General features: G+C 41.7%; 1 protein-coding gene across 3 annotated transcripts in view; it reads left to right on the top strand.

The window, feature by feature from the left end:
- Positions 1 to 18,859, top strand: part of LOC139764697 (organic cation transporter protein-like) — a 133,403-nt gene that overhangs the window by 67,418 nt on the left and 47,126 nt on the right. For all 3 annotated transcript variants that reach the window (XM_071691584.1, XM_071691585.1, XM_071691583.1), the window contains exon 8: positions 9,705 to 9,852. In XM_071691584.1, coding sequence (XP_071547685.1) covers positions 9,705 to 9,852 — 148 coding nt within the window. The remainder of the gene's footprint in view (positions 1 to 9,704; positions 9,853 to 18,859) is intronic.

The following is an 18,859-nucleotide window of genomic DNA, read 5'->3' as shown; positions in this document are numbered from 1 at the left end:
ACTTCCACACATTCTTCAAGGCTCCCAGAATTTTCGCCCCCTCCCCCACCCTATGATCCACTTCCGCTTCCATGGTTCCATCCGCTGCCAGATCCACTCCCAGATATCTAAAACACTTAACTTCCTCCAGTTTTTCTCCATTCAAACTCACCTCCCAATTGACTTGACCCTCAACCCTACTGTACCTAATAACCTTGCTCTTATTCACATTTACTCTTAACTTTCTTCTTTCACACACTTTACCAAACTCAGTCACCAGCTTCTGCAGTTTCTCACATGAATCAGCCACCAGCGCTGTATCATCAGCGAACAACAACTGACTCATTTCCCAAGCTCTCTCATCCCCAACAGACTTCATACTTGCCCCTCTTTCCAAAACTCTTGCATTCACCTCCCTAACAACCCCATCCATAAACAAATTAAACAACCATGGAGACATCACACACCCCTGCCGCAAACCTACATTCAGTGAGAACCAATCACTTTCCTCTCTTCCTACACGTACACATGCCTTACATCCTCGATAAAAACTTTTCACTGCTTCTAACAACTTGCCTCCCACACCATATATTCTTAATACCTTCCACAGAGCATCTCTATCAACTCTATCATATGCCTTCTCCAGATCCATAAATGCTACATACAAATCCATTTGCTTTTCTAAGTATTTCTCACATACATTCTTCAAAGCAAACACCTGATCCACACATCCTCTACCACTTCTGAAACCACACTGCTCTTCCCCAATCTGATGCTCTGTACATGCCTTCACCCTCTCAATCAATACCCTCCCATATAATTTACCAGGAATACTCAACAAACTTATACCTCTGTAATTTGAGCACTCACTCTTATCTCCTTTGCCTTTGTACAATGGCACTATGCACGCATTCCGCCAATCCTCAGGCACCTCACCATGAGTGATACATACATTAGATAACCTTACCAACCAGTCAACAATATATATATATATATATATATATATATATATATATATATATATATATATATATATATATATATATATATATATATATATATATATATATATATATATATATGTATATATATATATATATATATATATATATATATATATATATATATATATATATATATATATATATATATATATATATATATATATATATATATATATATATATATATATACATATATATATATATATATATATATATATATATATATATATATATATATATATATATATATATATATATATATATATATATTATTTTTTTTATTATACTTTGTCGCTGTCTCCCGCGTTTGCGAGGTAGCGCAAGGAAACAGATGAAAGAAATGGCCCAACCCCCCCCATACACATGTATATACATACGTCCACACACGCAAATATACATACCTACACAACTTTCCATGATTTACCCCAGACGCTTCACATGCCTTGATTCAATCCACTGACAGCACGTCAACCCCGGTATACCACATCGCTCCAATTCACTCTATTCCTTACCCTCCTTTCACCCTCCTGCATGTTCAGTCCTCGATCACACAAAATCTTTTTCACTCCATCTTTCCACCTCCAATTTGGTCTCCCTCTTCTCCTCGTTCCCTCCACCTCCGACACATATATCCTCTTGGTCAATCTTTCCTCACTCATTCTCTCCATGTGCCCAAACCACTTCAAAACACCCTCTTCTGCTCTCTCAACCACGCTCTTTTTATTTCCACACATCTCTCTTACCCTTACGTTACTTACTCGATCAAACCACCTCACACCACACATTGTCCTCAAACATGTCATTTCCAGCACATCCATCCTCCTGCGCACATCTCTATCCATAGCCCACGCCTCGCAACCATACAACATTGTTGGAACCACTATTCCTTCAAACATACCCATTTTTGCTTTCCGAGATAATGTTCTCGACTTCCACACATTCTTCAAGGCCCCCAGAATTTTCGCCCCCTCCCCCACCCTATGATCCACTTCCGCTTCCATGGTTCCATCCGCTGCCAGATCCACTCCCAGATATCTAAAACACTTCACTTCCTCCAGTTTTTCTCCATTCAAACTCACCTCCCAATTGACTTGACCCTCAACCCTACTGTACCTAATAACCTTGCTCTTATTCACATTTACTCTTAACTTTCTTCTTCCACACACTTTACCAAACTCAGTCACCAGCTTCTGCAGTTTCTCACATGAATCAGCCACCAGCGCTGTATCATCATATATATATATATATATATATATATATATATATATATATATATATATATATATATATATATATATATATATATATTATTATGTACTCTCCTAAGATCTTGTTTAAGGGTATTGGATTACTAGGAATCGAATAGTCGTTTCCCTGTTAGGGGCGACCATAGCCTCGCAGTTAGCGTTCCCAGCTACCACGCAAATGGTACGGGGTTCGAATCTTTGCATATATGTATATATATATATATATATATATATATATATATATATATATATATATATATATATATATATATATATCATCATGGACTCTCCTAAGTTCTTGTTTGAATTAAAACTCTTATATTATTTTGTCTTCCATACTACACACCACTGCCTCTCTGCCACGTTGGAACCAGATCGTTCTGCGTTAGGCTTCATTAGTTCAAGTCCTTGTTGCTTCGTCTCACTTTGACTGAGACAAGCCGGGCTTCATACCAACCCTTTATATATCGGTGCCGATGCCTTCCACGGCAGTCTCAACCCAGACGGCAACCTGAGGTGTAGTGGCTCTTCCCCAAGGTGTGGTGGTGTGGTAGGGGAGCAGAACGATTTTGTTATTTGTGGTTAAAGGCACTTGTGGTTGTGTTAACATCGTTTTATGTTGTGTGCTGGGAAATTGCTTTTCATTTGATTTGTGGTAATATTTTTCTATTCATGGGGATGTGATTCATGGATTCATTGTTGATTGAATTTGGTTAATTAGTTATTATACTTGTTAATTTGTGATTTTGTGTTACTTCTATGTTTTGATTAATAATACTGATCATTATCAACCTGGGCTCATTCTAGACCTAATATGATAATTTTTCACAATCATTTATGACGGGTCTTCTCCTAGCAGTATAACCTAGACAACAGTGCTCTATATCGACCATTACTTTCATTACTGTGAGAGCTAGATTCGTTATAATATATATATATATATATATATATATATATATATATATATATATATATATAATTTTTTTTTTTTTGCTTTGTCGCTGTCTCCCGCGTTTGCGAGGTAGCGCAAGGAAATAGACAAAAGACCCACCCCCATACACATGTATATACATACGTCCACACACGCAAATATACACACCTACACAGCTTTCCATGGTTTACCCCAGACGCTTCACATGTCCTGATTCAATCCACTGACAGCACGTCAACCCCGGTATACCACATCGATCCAATTCACTCTATTCCTTGCCCTCCTTTCACCCTCCTGCATGTTCAGGCCCCGATCACACAAAATATTTTTCACTCCATCTTTCCACCTCCAATTTGGTCTCCCACTTCTCCTCGTTCCCTCCACCTCCGACACATATATCTTCTTGGTCAATCTTTCCTCACGCATTCTCTCCATGTGCCCAAACCATTTCAAAACACCCTCTTCTGCTCTCTCAACCACGCTCTTTTTATTTCCACACATCTCTCTTACCCTTACGTTACTTACTCGATCAAACCGCCTCACACCACACATTGTCCTCAAACATCTCATTTCCAGCACATCCATCCTCCTGCGCACAACTCTATCCATATCCCACGCCTCGCAACCATACAACATTGTTGGAACCACTATTCCTTCAAACATACCCATTTTTGCTTTCCGAGATAATGTTCTCGACTTCCACACATTCTTCAAGGCTCCCAGGATTTTCGCCCCCTCCCCCACCCTATGATCTACTTCCGCTTCCATGGTTCCATCCGCTACCAGATCCACTCCCAGATATCTAAAACACTTTACTTCCTCCAGTTTTTCTCCATTCAAACTTACCTCCCAATTGACTTGACCCTCAACCCTACTGTACCTAATTACCTTGCTCTTATTCACATTTACTCTTAACTTTCTTCTTTCACACACTTTACCAAACTCAGTCACCAGCTTCTGCAGTTTCTCACATGAATCAGCCACCAGCGCTGTATCATCAGCGAACAACAACTGACTCACTTCCCAAGCTCTCTCATCCCCAACAGACTTCATACTTGCCCCTCTTTCCAAAACTCTTGCATTCACCTCCCTAACAACCCAATCCATAAACAAATTAAACAACCATGGAGACATCACACACCGCTGCCGCAAACCTACATTCACTGAGAACCAGTCACTTTCCTCTCTTCCTACACGTACACATGCCTTACATCCTCGATAAAAACTTTTCACTGCTTCTAACAACTTGCCTCCCACACCATATATTCTTAATACCTTCCACAGAGCATCTCTATCAACTCTATCATATGCCTTCTCCAGATCAATAAATGCTACATACAAATCCATTTGCTTTTCTAAGTATTTCTCACATACATTCTTCAAAGCAAACACCTGATCCACACATCCTCTACCACTTCTGAAACCACACTCCTCTTCCCCAATCTGATGCTCTGTACATGCCTTCACCCTCTCAATCAATACCCTCATATAATTTACCAGGAATACTCAACAAACTTATACCTCTGTAATTTGAGCACTCACTCTTATCCCCTTTGCCTTTGTACAATGGCACTATGCACGCATTCCGCCAATCCTCAGGCACCTCACCATGAATCATACATACATTAAATAACCTTACCAACCAGTCAATAATACAGTCACCCCCTTGTTTAATAAATTCCACTGCAATACCATCCAAACCTGCTGCCTTGCCGGTTTTCATCTTCCGCAAAGCTTTTACTACCTCTTCTCTGTTTACCAAATCATTTTCCCTAACCCTCTCACTTTGCACACCACCTCGACCAAAACACCCTATATCTGCCACTCTATCATCAAACACATTTAACAAACCTTCAAAATACTCACTCCATCTCCTTCTCACATCACCACTACTTGTTATCACCTCCCCATTTGCGCCCTTCACTGAAGTTCCCATTTGCTCCCTTGTCTTACGCACTTTATTTACCTCCTTCCAGAACATCTTTTTATTCTCCCTAAAATTTAATGATACTTTCACCCCAACTCTCATATGCCCTCTTTTTCACCTCTTGCATCTTTCTCTTGACCTCCTGATTATTGGTGCATATGCACCTGGGCATGAGAAGAAAGATCAATAGAGGCAAGTGTTTTGGGAGCAGCTGAATGAGTGTGTTAGTGGTTTTGATGCATGAGACCGGGTTATAGTGATGGGTGATTTGAATGCAAAGGTGAGTAATGTGGCAGTTGAGGGAATAATTGGTATACATGGGGTGTTCAGTGTTGTAAATGGAAATGGTGAAGAGCTTGTAGATTTATGTGCTGAAAAAGGACTGATGATTGGGAATACCTGGTTTAAAAAGCGAGATATACATAAGTATACTTATGTAAGTAGGAGAGATGGCCAGAGAGCGTTATTGGATTACGTGTTAATTGACAGGCGTGCGAAAGAGAGACTTTTGGATGTTAATGTGCTGAGAGGTGCAACTGGAGGGATGTCTGATCATTATCTTGTGGAGGCTAAGGTGAAGATTTGTATGGGTTTTCAGAAAAAAAGAGTGAATGTTGGGGTGAAGAGGGTGGTGAGAGTAAGTGAGCTTGGGAAGGAGACCTGTGTGAGGAAGTACCAGGAGAGACTGAGTACAGAATGGAAAAAGGTGAGAACAATGGAAGTAAGGGGAGTGGGGGAGGAATGGGATGTATTTAGGGAATCATTGATGGATTGCGCAAAAGATGCTTGTGGCATGAGAAGAGTGGGAGGTGGGTTGATTAGAAAGGGTAGTGAGTGGTGGGATGAAGAAGTAAGAGTATTAGTGAAAGAGAAGAGAGAGGCATTTGGACGATTTTTTCAAGGAAAAAATGCAATTGAGTGGGAGATGTATAAAAGAAAGAGACAGGAGGTCAAGAGAAAGGTGCAAGAGGTGAAAAAAAGGGCAAATGAGAGTTGGGGTGAGAGAGTATCATTAAATTTTAGGGAGAATAAAAAGATGGGAAACAGAAGAAGGAGTCACGCGGGGAGTGCTCATCCTCCTCGAAGGCTCAGAGTGGGGTGCCTAAATGTGTGTGGATGTAACCAAGATGTGAAAAAAGGAGAGATAGGTAGTATGTTTGAGGAAAGGAACCTGGATGTTTTGGCTCTGAGTGAAACGAAGCTCAAGGGTAAAGGGGAAGAGTGGTTTGGGAATGTCTGGGGAGTAAAGTCAGGGGTTAGTGAGAGGACAAGAGCAAGGGAAGGAGTAGCAATACTCCTGAAACAGGAGTTGTGGGAGTATGTGATAGAGTGTAAGAAAGTAAATTCTCGATTAATATGGGTAAAACTGAAAGTTGATGGAGAGAGGTGGGTGATTATTGGTGCATATGCACCTGGGCATGAGAAGAAAGATCAAGAGAGGCAAGTGTTTTGGGAGCAGCTGAATGAGTGTGTTAGTGGTTTTGATGCACGAGACCGGGTCATAGTGATGGGTGATTTGAATGCAAAGGTGAGTAATGTGGCAGTTGAGGGAATAATTGGTATACATGGGGTGTTCAGTGTTGTAAATGGAAATGGTGAAGAGCTTGTAGATTTATGTGCTGAAAAAGGACTGATGATTGGGAATACCTGGTTTAAAAAGCGAGATATACATAAGTATACTTATGTAAGTAGTAGAGATGGCCAGAGAGCGTTATTGGATTACGTGTTAATTGACAGGCGTGCGAAAGAGAGACTTTTGGATGTTAATGTGCTGAGAGGTGCAACTGGAGGGATGTCTGATCATTATCTTGTGGAGGCTAAGGTGAAGATTTGTATGGGTTTTCAGAAAAGAAGAGTGAATGTTGGGGTGAAGAGGGTGGTGAGAGTAAGTGAGCTTGAGAAGGAGACCTGTGTGAGGAAGTACCAGGAGAGACTGAGTACAGAATGGAAAAAGGTGAGAACAATGGAAGTAAGGGGAGTGGGGGAGGAATGGGATGTATTTAGGGAATCAGTGATGGATTGCGCAAAAGATGCTTGTGGCATGAGAAGAGTGGGAGGTGGGTTGATTAGAAAGGGTAGTGAGTGGTGGGATGAAGAAGTAAGAGTATTAGTGAAAGAGAGGAGAGAGGCATTTGGACGATTTTTGCAGGGAAAAAATGCAATTGAGTGGGAGAAGTATAAAAGAAAGAGACAGGAGGTCAAGAGAAAGGTGCAAGAGGTGAAAAAAAGGGCAAATGAGAGTTGGGGTGAGAGAGTATCATTAAATTTTAGGGAGAATAAAAAGATGTTCTGGAAGGAGGTAAATAAAGTGCGTAAGACAAGGGAGCAAATGGGAACTTCGGTGAAGGGCGCAAGTGGGGAGGTGATAACAAGTAGTGGTGATGTGAGAAGGAGATGGAGTGAGTATTTTGAAGGTTTGTTGAATGTGTTTGATGATAGAGTGGCAGATATAGGGTGTTTTGGTCGAGGTGGTGTGCAAAGTGAGAGGGTTAGGGAAAATGATTTGGTAAACAGAGAAGAGGTAGTGAAAGCTTTGCGGAAGATGAAAGCGGCAAGGCAGTAGGTTTGGATGGTATTGCAGTGGAATTTATTAAAAAAGGGGGTGACTGTATTGTTGACTGGTTGGTAAGGTTATTTAATGTATGTATGACTCATGGTGAGGTGCCTGAGGATTGGCGGAATGCGTGCATAGTGCCATTGTACAAAGGCAAAGGGGATAAGAGTGAGTGCTCAAATTACAGAGGTATAAGTTTGTTGAGTATTCCTGGTAAATTATATGGGAGGGTATTGATTGAGAGGTTGAAGGCATGTACAGAGCATCAGATTGGGGAAGAGCAGTGTGGTTTCAGAAGTGGTAGAGGATGTGTGGATCAGGTGTATGCTTTGAAGAATGTATGTGAGAAATACTTAGAAAAGCAAATGGATTTGTATGTAGCATTTATGGATCTGGAGAAGGCATATGATAGAGTTGATAGAGATGCTCTGTGGAAGGTATTAAGAATATATGGTGTGGGAGGAAAGTTGTTAGAAGCAGTGAAAAGTTTTTATCGAGGATGTAAGGCATGTGTACGTGTAGGAAGAGAGGAAAGTGATTGGTTCTCAGTGAATGTAGGTTTGCGTCAGGGGTGTGTGATGTCTCCATGGTTGTTTAATTTGTTTATGGATGGGGTTGTTAAGGAGGTAAATGCAAGAGTTTTGGAAAGAGGGGCAAGTATGAAGTCTGTTGGGGATGAGAGAGCTTGGGAAGTGAGTCAGTTGTTGTTCGCTGATGATACAGCGCTGGTGGCTGATTCATGTGAGAAACTGCAGAAGCTGGTGACTGAGTTTGGAAAAGTGTGTGGAAGAAGAAAGTTAAGAGTAAATGTGAATAAGAGCAAGGTTATTAGGTACAGTAGGGTTGAGGGTCAAGTCAATTGGGAGGTGAGTTTGAATGGAGAAAAACTGGAGGAAGTGAAGTGTTTTAGATATCTGGGAGTGGATCTGGCAGCGGATGGAACCATGGAAGCGGAAGTGGATCATAGGGTGGGGGAGGGGGCGAAAATTCTGGGGGCCTTGAAGAATGTGTGGAAGTCGAGAACATTATCTCGGAAAGCAAAAATGGGTATGTTTGAAGGAATAGTGGTTCCAACAATGTTTTATGGTTGCGAGGCGTGGGCTATGGATAGAGTTGTGCGCAGGAGGATGGATGTGCTGGAAATGAGATGTTTGAGGACAATGTGTGGTGTGAGGTGGTTTGATCGAGTGAGTAACGTAAGGGTAAGAGAGATGTTTGGAAATAAAAAGAGCGTGGTTGAGAGAGCAGAAGAGGGTGTTTTGAAGTGGTTTGGGCACATGGAGAGGATGAGTGAGGAAAGATTGACCAAGAGGATATATGTGTCGGAGGTGGAGGGAACGAGGAGAAGAGGGAGACCAAATTGGAGGTGGAAAGATGGAGTGAAAAAGATTTTGTGTGATCGGGGCCTGAACATGCAGGAGGGTGAAAGGAGGGCAAGGAATAGAGTGAATTGGAGCGATGTGGTATACCGGGGTTGACGTGCTGTCAGTCGATTGAATCAGGGCATGTGAAGCGTCTGGGGTAAACCATGGAAAGCTGTGTAGGTATGAATATTTGCGTGTGTGGACGTATGTATATACATGTGTGTGGGGGGGGGGGGGGGTTGGGCCATTTCTTTCGTCTGTTTCCTTGCGCTACCTCGCAAACGCGGGAGACAGCGACAAAGTATAATAAAAAAAAATAATAATAACTTTCACCCCAGCTCTCATTTGCCCTCTTTTTCACCTCTTGCATCTTTCTCTTGACCTCCTGTTTCTTTCTTTTATACATCTCCCACTCAATTGCATTTTTTACTTGCAAAAATCGTCCAAATGCCTATATATATATATATATATATATATATATATATATATATATATATATATATATATATATATATATATATATATATTTATAGGAATCATACTCGGTAATATATAGGAATAATGCTCAGTAATATACTAACATCTTATGAATTCTTTAAAGTTTTATGTTGATCTAGAATATAAATGTGTTCTCCCATTAATGATTACATCCACAACGAAGGCAACATTCGTCAGCCGTAATTAGTGTTGTGTCGCAGGTTCTTGGACGAGTCTCCGAGATGGTTGATTTTGCGTGGGCACCATGACCGCGCCCTCCAGGTGCTCCAAAGAGCTGCTCGATGGAACAGCGTTAAGCTCCCGCCTAAAGAGGAACTCCTCGCCATTATGGAGGATATAAGACGTGAGGTAACTTTTCTCCCTTCTTCACGCTCTTGCCCATGAAGCGCCCTTATTCTGATATGGTAGACTAGCCGACGGTGGTACATACATGAAAACTGCATACAGGTTTGTTCTCTAATTTTTTCCATTTTGTTCTACCATTAGGTCGGTGCTCAAACACCAGTTGTCCAAAAATTATCCATTTTATCTTAATCAAGCTCTCACCCACAGAGGCATCATCAGGAATAAAAAAAAAAAAAAACTGCCTCACAAAACTTGGATTTGAAAAGTATATCGTAAACAAGATGTAAGTAAGAACCACTCTCGGACAGTCCACACTAAAAGCAATGCAAATAAACAGTATCATGACGGGTGTTATGAGTTATAACCTAAATACAAAACATGGAAACAGAAATATAGAAAACTTACAGAAGAAAAATGTCAAACGAGGTAGGGATGTGGACAGTCCATCACTAAATACATCAAGTCGGGCAAAGCGAGACCGTTATTGTCCGGGTGTGGAGGTGAGGTCAAGTTGGGCTCGTCTGATTCTCTCTCATCTTCGTCACTCAGGAACGGGTGGGTGAATGAGACTTTCCTCCTGTCCTGAAATGGCGGACCCGGTAAATCATGGCTGGTCAGTGACGTGCTCCACATGTCTTGAAACGATATTAGCTCTTTGTTGGCGGGCCAACAAAGAGCTGAATGACGGTAGTCATGTTTGTCTGGATGTTGATAACAGGATCTTTCTTTGTAATGTGAATGGCTTCTAGTATCTGTAGTCTCTTCCGATCACTGGAACTAGCAGTTATTTTGGTGTTATTCACTATAATCTCCCTCGTTAGTCTCGTTCCATGCTTTTGCTCATGATGTTGTTAGATTCTATTTTCTTCTAAGTGGAGCGAGAGGCGGCAGCTCAGGGTGCAGGTTATGTGGTGAGGCTGACAGTCCCCAGTATTGCATCGGTACTCGTATACCACATCAGTATGATTCAAACTTCCCTGTTGGTGGTTTTCTGCATACAGAAAGGAATTTATTCACTATTACTCAGGTCATGATGGCTGAATAGAGACATTGGTGGTGATTCCGTATATGTAGTGAAGAATGTTTGGATATTGAGTTAAGAGGCTTCTATGAAACTCATGTGTAACCTGAGAAAGAAGGCTGGGGAAATAAGCAGACGGGAAAGTAGTAATGATGATGAGGGTATACAGACTAGTTCTATCACTATTCCTAACTTAAAAAACACTTTGAAACTAGACGCTTTCCTCATGACAGCAGGTGTAAGAATAGCTAGAGCGTCCGGCATTGAGATGGTCAAACCTAAATGCAACTCACCTGCTAATGAAAATAGAGTAGTATATGAAGTACACTGTGATAGCTGTCCTTCTTCTTACTATGGTGAGTCAGGACGTGGGCTTGAGAAACGTAGAACTGACTGAGCGCAGGAACGATGTAAGCTCTCATAGGACATCCATTTCTACAATGGTTCCCTAACTGGAACGGTGCTGTAATATCAGATAAAGGTTCAACAAAGTAAGCGAGAAATACAATTGAATCTGCATAATTCATTGTAGATGATAATATAAACCATAGGGAAGGTTTCGAGTGTATAGTGAAATCAGCAAACTCATTGGTTGTAGGCGAAGGGCAGAGTAAAAGGCACGACAGCTAATTAGAAAGGAGAATTCTCCGGCAGCCCGCGAGGTGACCGGCGTGCGCTTGTATTGAAGGTCATGCTGGGTCGCTGGTTGTTAGCTTTGCGAGCAAGACCTTGGAGGTCGAAACGTTAAAGCAATAAAGTTCTCCCATCACTAGCCACGTCTCTTCGTTGTATATCAACTGACTAATATTTCTCTCTTGTGTCTCCCATGATGATGTGATTATTACAGGAAAGTGCACTTGGGAACTTATCGGCGCGCACGAAAAAGAGACTTTTGGATGTTAATGTGCTGAGAGGTGCAATTGGAGGAATGTCTGATCATTATCTTATGGAGGCGAAGGTGAAGATGTGTAGAGGTTTTCGGAAAAGAAGAGAGAATGTTGGGGTGAAGAGAGTGGTGAGAGTAAGTGAACTTAGGAAGGAGACGTGTGAGGAAGTACCAGGAGCGACGGAGTAGAGAATGGAAAAAGGTGAGAACAAAGGACGTAAGGGGAGTAGGGGAGGAATGGGATGTAGTTAGGGAAGCAGTTATGGCTTGCGCAAAAGATGCTTGTGGCATGAGAAGCGTGGGAGGTGGGCAGATTGGAAAGGGTAGTGAATGGTGAGATAAAGAAGTGAGATTGTTAGTGAAAGAGAAGAGAGAGGCATTTGGACGAGTTTTGCAGGGAAATAATGCAAATGACTGAGATATGCATAGAAGAAAGAGGCAGGAGATCAAGAGAAAGGTGCAAGAGGCGAAAAAGAGGGCAAATGAGAGTTAGGGTGAGAGAGTATCATTAAACTTTAGGGAGAATAAAGACAAGGGAACAAATGGAAGCTTCGGTGAAGGGGGCTAATGGGGAGGTGATAACAAGTTGTGGTGATGTGAGAAGGAGATGCAGTGAGTGTTTTGAAGGTTTGTTGAATGTGTTTGATGATCGAGTGGCAGATATACGGCGTTTTGGTCGAGGTGGTGTGCAAAGTGAGAGGGTTAGTGAGAATGATTTGGTAAAGAGAGAAGAGGTAGTAAAAGCTTTGCGGAAGATGAAAGTCGGCAAGGCAGCGGGTTTGGATGGTATTGCAGTGGAATTTATTAAAAAAGGGGGTGACTGTATTGTTAACTGGTTGGTGAGGTTATTTGATATATGTATGACTCATGGTGAGGTGCCTGAGGACTGGTGGAATGCTTGCATAGTGCCATTGTACAAAGGCAAAGGGGATAAAAGTGAGTGGCTCAAATTACAGAGGCATAAGTTTGTTGAGAATTCCTTGGAAATTATAATGGGAGGGTATTGATTGAGAGCATCAGATTTGGGAAGAGCTGTGTGGTTTCAGAAGTGGTAGAGGATGTGAGGATCAGGTGTTTGCTGTGAAGAATGTATGTGAGAAATACTTAGAAAAGCAAATGGATTTGTATGTAGCATTTATGGATCTGGAGAAGGCATATGATAGAGTTGATAGAGATGCTCTGTGGAAGGTATTAAGAATAGATTGTGTGGGAGGCAAGTTGTTAGAAGCATTGAAAGGTTTTTATCAAGGATGTAAGGCATGTGTACATGTAGGAAGAGAGGAAAGTGATTGGTTCTCGGTAAATGTAGGTTTGCGTCAGGGGTGTGTGATGTCTTCATGGTTGTTTCATTTGTTTATGGATGGGGTTGTTAGGGAGGTGAATGCAAGAGTTTTGGAAAAAGGGGCGAGTATGCAGTCTGTTGTAGATGAGAGAACTTGGGAAGTGAGTCAGTTGTTGTTTGCTGATGAGAAACTGCAGAAGCTGGTGACTGAGTTTGGTAAAGTGTGTGAAAGAAGAAAGCTGAGAGTAAATGAGAATAAGAGCAAGGTTATTAGGTACAGTAGGGTTGGGGGACAAGTCAATTGGGAGGTAAGTTTGAATATAGAAAAACTGGAGGAAGTGAAGTGTTTTAGATATCTAGGAGTGGATTTGGCAGAGGATGGAACTATGGAAGCGGAAGTGAATCATCGGGTGGGGGAGGAGGCGAAAGTTCTAGAAGGCTTGAAGAATGTTTGGAAGTCGAAAACATTATCTCGGAAAGCAAAAATGGGTATGTTTGAAGGAATAGTGATTCCAACAATGTTTTATGGTTGCGAGGCATGGGCTATATATAAAGTTGTGCGGAGGAGGGTGGATGTGCTGGAAATGAGATGTTTGAGGACAATATGTGGTGTGAGGTGGTATGATCAAGTAAGTAATAATAGGGTAACAGAGATGTGTGGTAATAAAACGAGTGTGGTTGAGAGCGCAGAAGGTGTTTTGAAATGGTTTGGTCACATGGAGAGAATGAGTGAGGAAAGATTGACCAAGAGGATATATGTGTCAGAGGTGGAGAGAACGAGGAGAAGTAGGAGACCAAATTGGAGGTGGAAAGATGGAGAACTTTCGCCCCCTCCCCCACCCTATGATTCGTTTCTGCTTCCATGGTTCCATCTGCAGCCAAATCCACTCCCAGATATCTAAAACACTTCACTTCCTACAGTTTTTCTCCATTCAAACTTACCTCCAATTGACTTGTCCCTCAACCCTACTGTACCTAATAGCCTTGCTCTTATTCACATTTACTCTCAGCTTTCTTCTTTCACACACTTCACCAGACTTAGTCACCAACTTCTGCAGTTTCTCACACGAATCAGCCACCAGCGATGTATCATCAGCAAACAACAACTGACTCACTTCCCAAGCTCTCTTATCCACAACAGACTGCATACTTGCCCCCCTTTCCAAAACTCTTGCATTCACCTCCCTAACAACCCCATCCATAAACAAATTAAACAACCATGGAGACATCACACACCCCTGACGCAAACCTACATTCACTGAGAACCAATCACTTTCCTCTCTTCCTACACGTACACATGCCTTACATCCTAAATAAAAACTTTTCACTGCTTCTAACAACTTGCCTCCCACACCATATATTCTTAATACCTTCCACAGAGCATCTCTATCAACTCTATCATATGCCTTCTCCAGATCCATAAATGCTAAATACAAATCCATTTGCTTTTCTAAGTATTTCTCACATACATTCTTCAAAGCAAACACTTGATCCACACATCCTTTACCACTTCTGAAACCACATTGCTCTTCCCCAATCTGATGCTCTGTACATGCCTTCAACCTCTCAATCAATACCCTCCCATATAATTTCCCAGGAATACTTAACAAACTTATACCTCTGTAATTAGAGCACTCACTTTTATCCCCTTTGCCTTTGTACAATGGCGCTATGCAAGCATTCCGCCAATCCTCAGGCACCTAACCTTGAGTCGTACGTACATTAAATAACCTTACCAAGTAAACAACAATTCAGTCACCCACTTTTTAATCAATTCCATTGCAATAATATCCAAACCCGCTGCCTTGCCGGCTTTCATCTTCCGCAAAGCTTTTACTACCTCTTCTCTGTTTACGAAATCGATCTCCCTAACCGTCTCACTTATACATATATATACATATTCAGACATATACATATATACACATGTACATAATTCATACTTGCTGCCTTCAATCATTTCCGTCCCCACCCCGCCACACATGAAATGACACCTCCCCCCAACCCCACCCCGCACGCGCGCAAGGTAGCGCTAGGTAAAGACAACAAAGGCCACATTCGTTCACATTCAGTCTCTAGCTGTCAGGTATAATGCACCGAATCTACAGCTCTTTCCACATCCAGGCCCACAAAACTTTTTATGGTTTACCCCAGACGCTTCACATACCTTGGGTCAATCCACTGACAGCACGTCGACCTCGGTATACCACATCGTTTCAATTCACTCTATTCCTTGCACGTCTTTCACCCTCCTGCATATTCAGGCCCCGATCTCTCAAAATCTTTTTCACTCCATCCTTCCACATCCAATTTGGTCTCCCACTTCTCTTTCTCTGGACCTTTTACACATATATCCTATTTGTCAATCTTTCCTCACTCATTCACTATATATGACCAAACCATTTCAATACACCCTGTTCTGCTCTCTCAACCACACCCTATTTATTACTACACATCTCTCTTACCCTATTATCACTGACTCGATGAAACCACCTCACATCACATATTGTCCTCAAACATCTCATCTCCAACACATCCACCCTCCTCCGCACAACCCTATCTATAGTCCACGCCTCTCATCCATATAACATTTTTGGAACCATTATTCCTTCAAACATACCCATTTTTGCTTTCCGAGATAATGTTCTCGACTTCCACACATTCTTCAACGCTTCCAGAACCTTCACCCCCTCCCCCACCCTATGACTCACTTTCGTTTCCATGGTTAAATCCGCTACTAAATCCATTCCCAGATATCTAAAACACTTCACTTCCTCCAGTTTTTCTCCATTTAAACTTACCTCCCAGTTGACTTGTCCTTCAAACCTAATGTACCTTGCTCTTTTTCATATTTACTCTCAGCTTTCTTCTTCACATACTTTACCGAACTCAGTCACCAGCTTCTGCAGTTTCTCACCCGAATCCGCCACCAGCGTTGTATCATCAGCGAACAACTGACTCGCTTCCCAAGCCCTCTATCCGCAACAGACTGCATACTTACCCTTCTCTCCAAAACTCTTGCATTCACCTCCCTAACAACCCTATCCAGAAGAAAGTTCAGAGTAAATGTGAATAAGAGCAAGGTTATTAGGTACAGTAGGGTTGAGGGTCAAGTCAATTGGGAGGTAAGTTTGAATGGAGAAAAGCTGGAGGAAGTGAAGTGTTTTAGATATCTGGAAGTGGATCTGGCAGCGGATGGAACCATGGAAGCGGAAGTGAAACATGGGGTGGGGGAGGGGGCGAAAATTCTGGGAGCCTTGAAGAATGTTTGGAAGTCGATAACATTATCTCGGAAAGCTAAAATGGGTATGTTTGAAGGAATAGTGGTTCCAACAATGTTGTATGGTTGCGAGGCGTGGGCTTTGGATAGAGTTGTGCGCAGGAGGGTGGATGTGCTGGAAATGAGATGTTTGAGGACAATATGTGGTGTGAGGTGGCTTGATCGAGTAAGTAATGTAAGGGTGAGAGAGATGTGTGGAAATAAAAAGAGTGTGGTTGAGAGAGCAGAAGAGGGTGTTTTGAAATGGTTTGGTCACATGGAGAGAATGAGTGGGGAAAGATTGACCAAGAGGATATATGTGTCAGAAGTGGAGGGAACGAGGAGAAGTGGGACACCAAATTGGAGGTGGAAAGATGGAGTGAAAAAGATTTTGAGTGATCGGGGCCTGAACATGCAGGAGGGTGAAAGGCGTGCAAGGAAGAGTGAATTGGAACGATGTGGTATACCGGGGTCGACGTGCTGTCAATGGATTGAACCAGGGCATGTGAAGCGTCTGGGGTAAACCATGCAAAGTTCTGTGGGGCCTGGATGTGGAAAGGGAGCTGTGGTTTCGGTGCATTATTACATGACAGCTAGAGACTGAGTGTGAACGAATGGGGCTTTTGGTGTTTTTCCTAACGCTACCTCGCACACATGAGGGAGGAGGGGGTTGTTATTCCATGTGTGGCGAGGTGGCGATGGGAACAAATAAAGGCAGACAGTATGAATTATGTACATGTGTATATATGTATATGTCTGTGTGTGAATATATATGTGTGCATTGAGATGCATAGGTATGTATATTGTGCGTGTGTGGACATGTATGTATATACATGTGTATGTGGGCGGGTTGGGCCATTCTTTCGTGTTTCCTTGAGCTACCTCGCTAACCCGGGAGACAGCGACAAAGCAAAATAATAATAATAATAATAGAATATATATATATATATATATATATATATATTTTTTTTTTTATACTTTGTCGCTGTCTCCCCCGTTTGCGAGGTAGCGCAAGGAAACAACCGAAAGAAATGCCCCCCCCCCATACACATGTATATACACACGTCCACACACGCAAATATACATACCTACACAGCTTTCCATGGTTTACCCCAGACGCTTCACATGCCTTGATTCAATCCACTGACAGCACGTCAACCCCGGTATACCACATCGCTCCAATTCACTCTATTCCTTGCCCTCCTTTCACCCTCCTGCATGTTCAGGCCCCGATCACACAAAATCTTTTTCACTCCATCTTTCCACCTCCAATTTGGTCTCCCTCTTCTTCTTGCTCCCTCCACCTCCGACACATATATCCTCTTGGTCAATCTTTCCTCACTCATCCTCTCCATGTGCCCAAACCACTTCAAAACACCCTCTTCTGCTCTCTCAACCACGCTCTTTTTATTTCCACACATCTTTCTTACCCTTACGTTACTCACTCGATCAAACCACCTCACACCACACATTGTCCTCAGACATCTCATTTCCAGCACATCCATCCTCCTGCGCACAACTCTATCCATAGCCCACGCCTCGCAACCATACAACATTGTTGGAACCACTATTCCTTCAAACATACCCATTTTTGCTTTCCGAGATAATGTTCTCGACTTCCACACACACACATGGATTGAAGCAAGGCATGTGAAGCGTCTGGGGTAAACCATGGAAAGCTGTGTAGGTATGTATATTTGCGTGTGTGGACGTGTGTATGTACATGTGTATGGGGGGGGGGTTGGGCCATTTCTTTCGTCTGTTTCCTTGCGCTACCTCGCAAACGCGGGAGACAGCGACAAAGTATAAAAAAAAAAAAAAAAAAAAAAAATATATATATATATATATATATATATATATATATATATATATATATATATATATGTGTGTGTGTGTGTGTGTGTGTGATAGTGTTAGAAAGTAAACTCTAGATTGATATGGGTAAAAATTAAACTGAATGGAGTGAGATGGGTGATTATTGGTGCTTATGTACCTCCCATTGACACCAAGAATCTTTAAGTTCTCCCTTTTGATAATAATTTTACTTTACTTCCCATGTTGCTTAAATCCTTTAATATAAATGTTGCCTTCAGCAACAATAATATTATAAAGAATATCTCAATCAGGAATTCACCAGAAAATTCTCCTGGATGCATCTATAAAGTGCTTTGTGGAAATTGTGATAAATCTTATGTTGGGCAGACTGGTAAGGATCTTTCTGTTAGACTTATGTAACACACACACACACACATATATATATATATATATATATATATATATATATATATATATATATATATATATATATATATATATATATATATATAGTATAAAAACGGGACAAGAATCAAATGCCTTGTTTAATCACGTTAAAAACTATGACCATTGTACTGACTGGAGTAATGCCATCTCAGTTATTAACTCTAACTCTATTACCATGAGAAATATCGTTGAATCTTCTATTATTAAATACACAAAGAATTATAATCTCCGTGCTTGATGATGTCTCAGCACCCCCCCCCCCCACACCTCCCCTTCCACCATCACCACCAACACCACTACCAG

Source organism: Panulirus ornatus, chromosome 50 (genome assembly GCF_036320965.1).
Source record: "Panulirus ornatus isolate Po-2019 chromosome 50, ASM3632096v1, whole genome shotgun sequence".
NCBI lineage: Eukaryota > Metazoa > Arthropoda > Malacostraca > Decapoda > Palinuridae > Panulirus > Panulirus ornatus.
The sequence above is the reverse complement of the archived record's forward strand: the minus strand, read 5'-3'. Positions and strand labels throughout refer to the sequence as shown.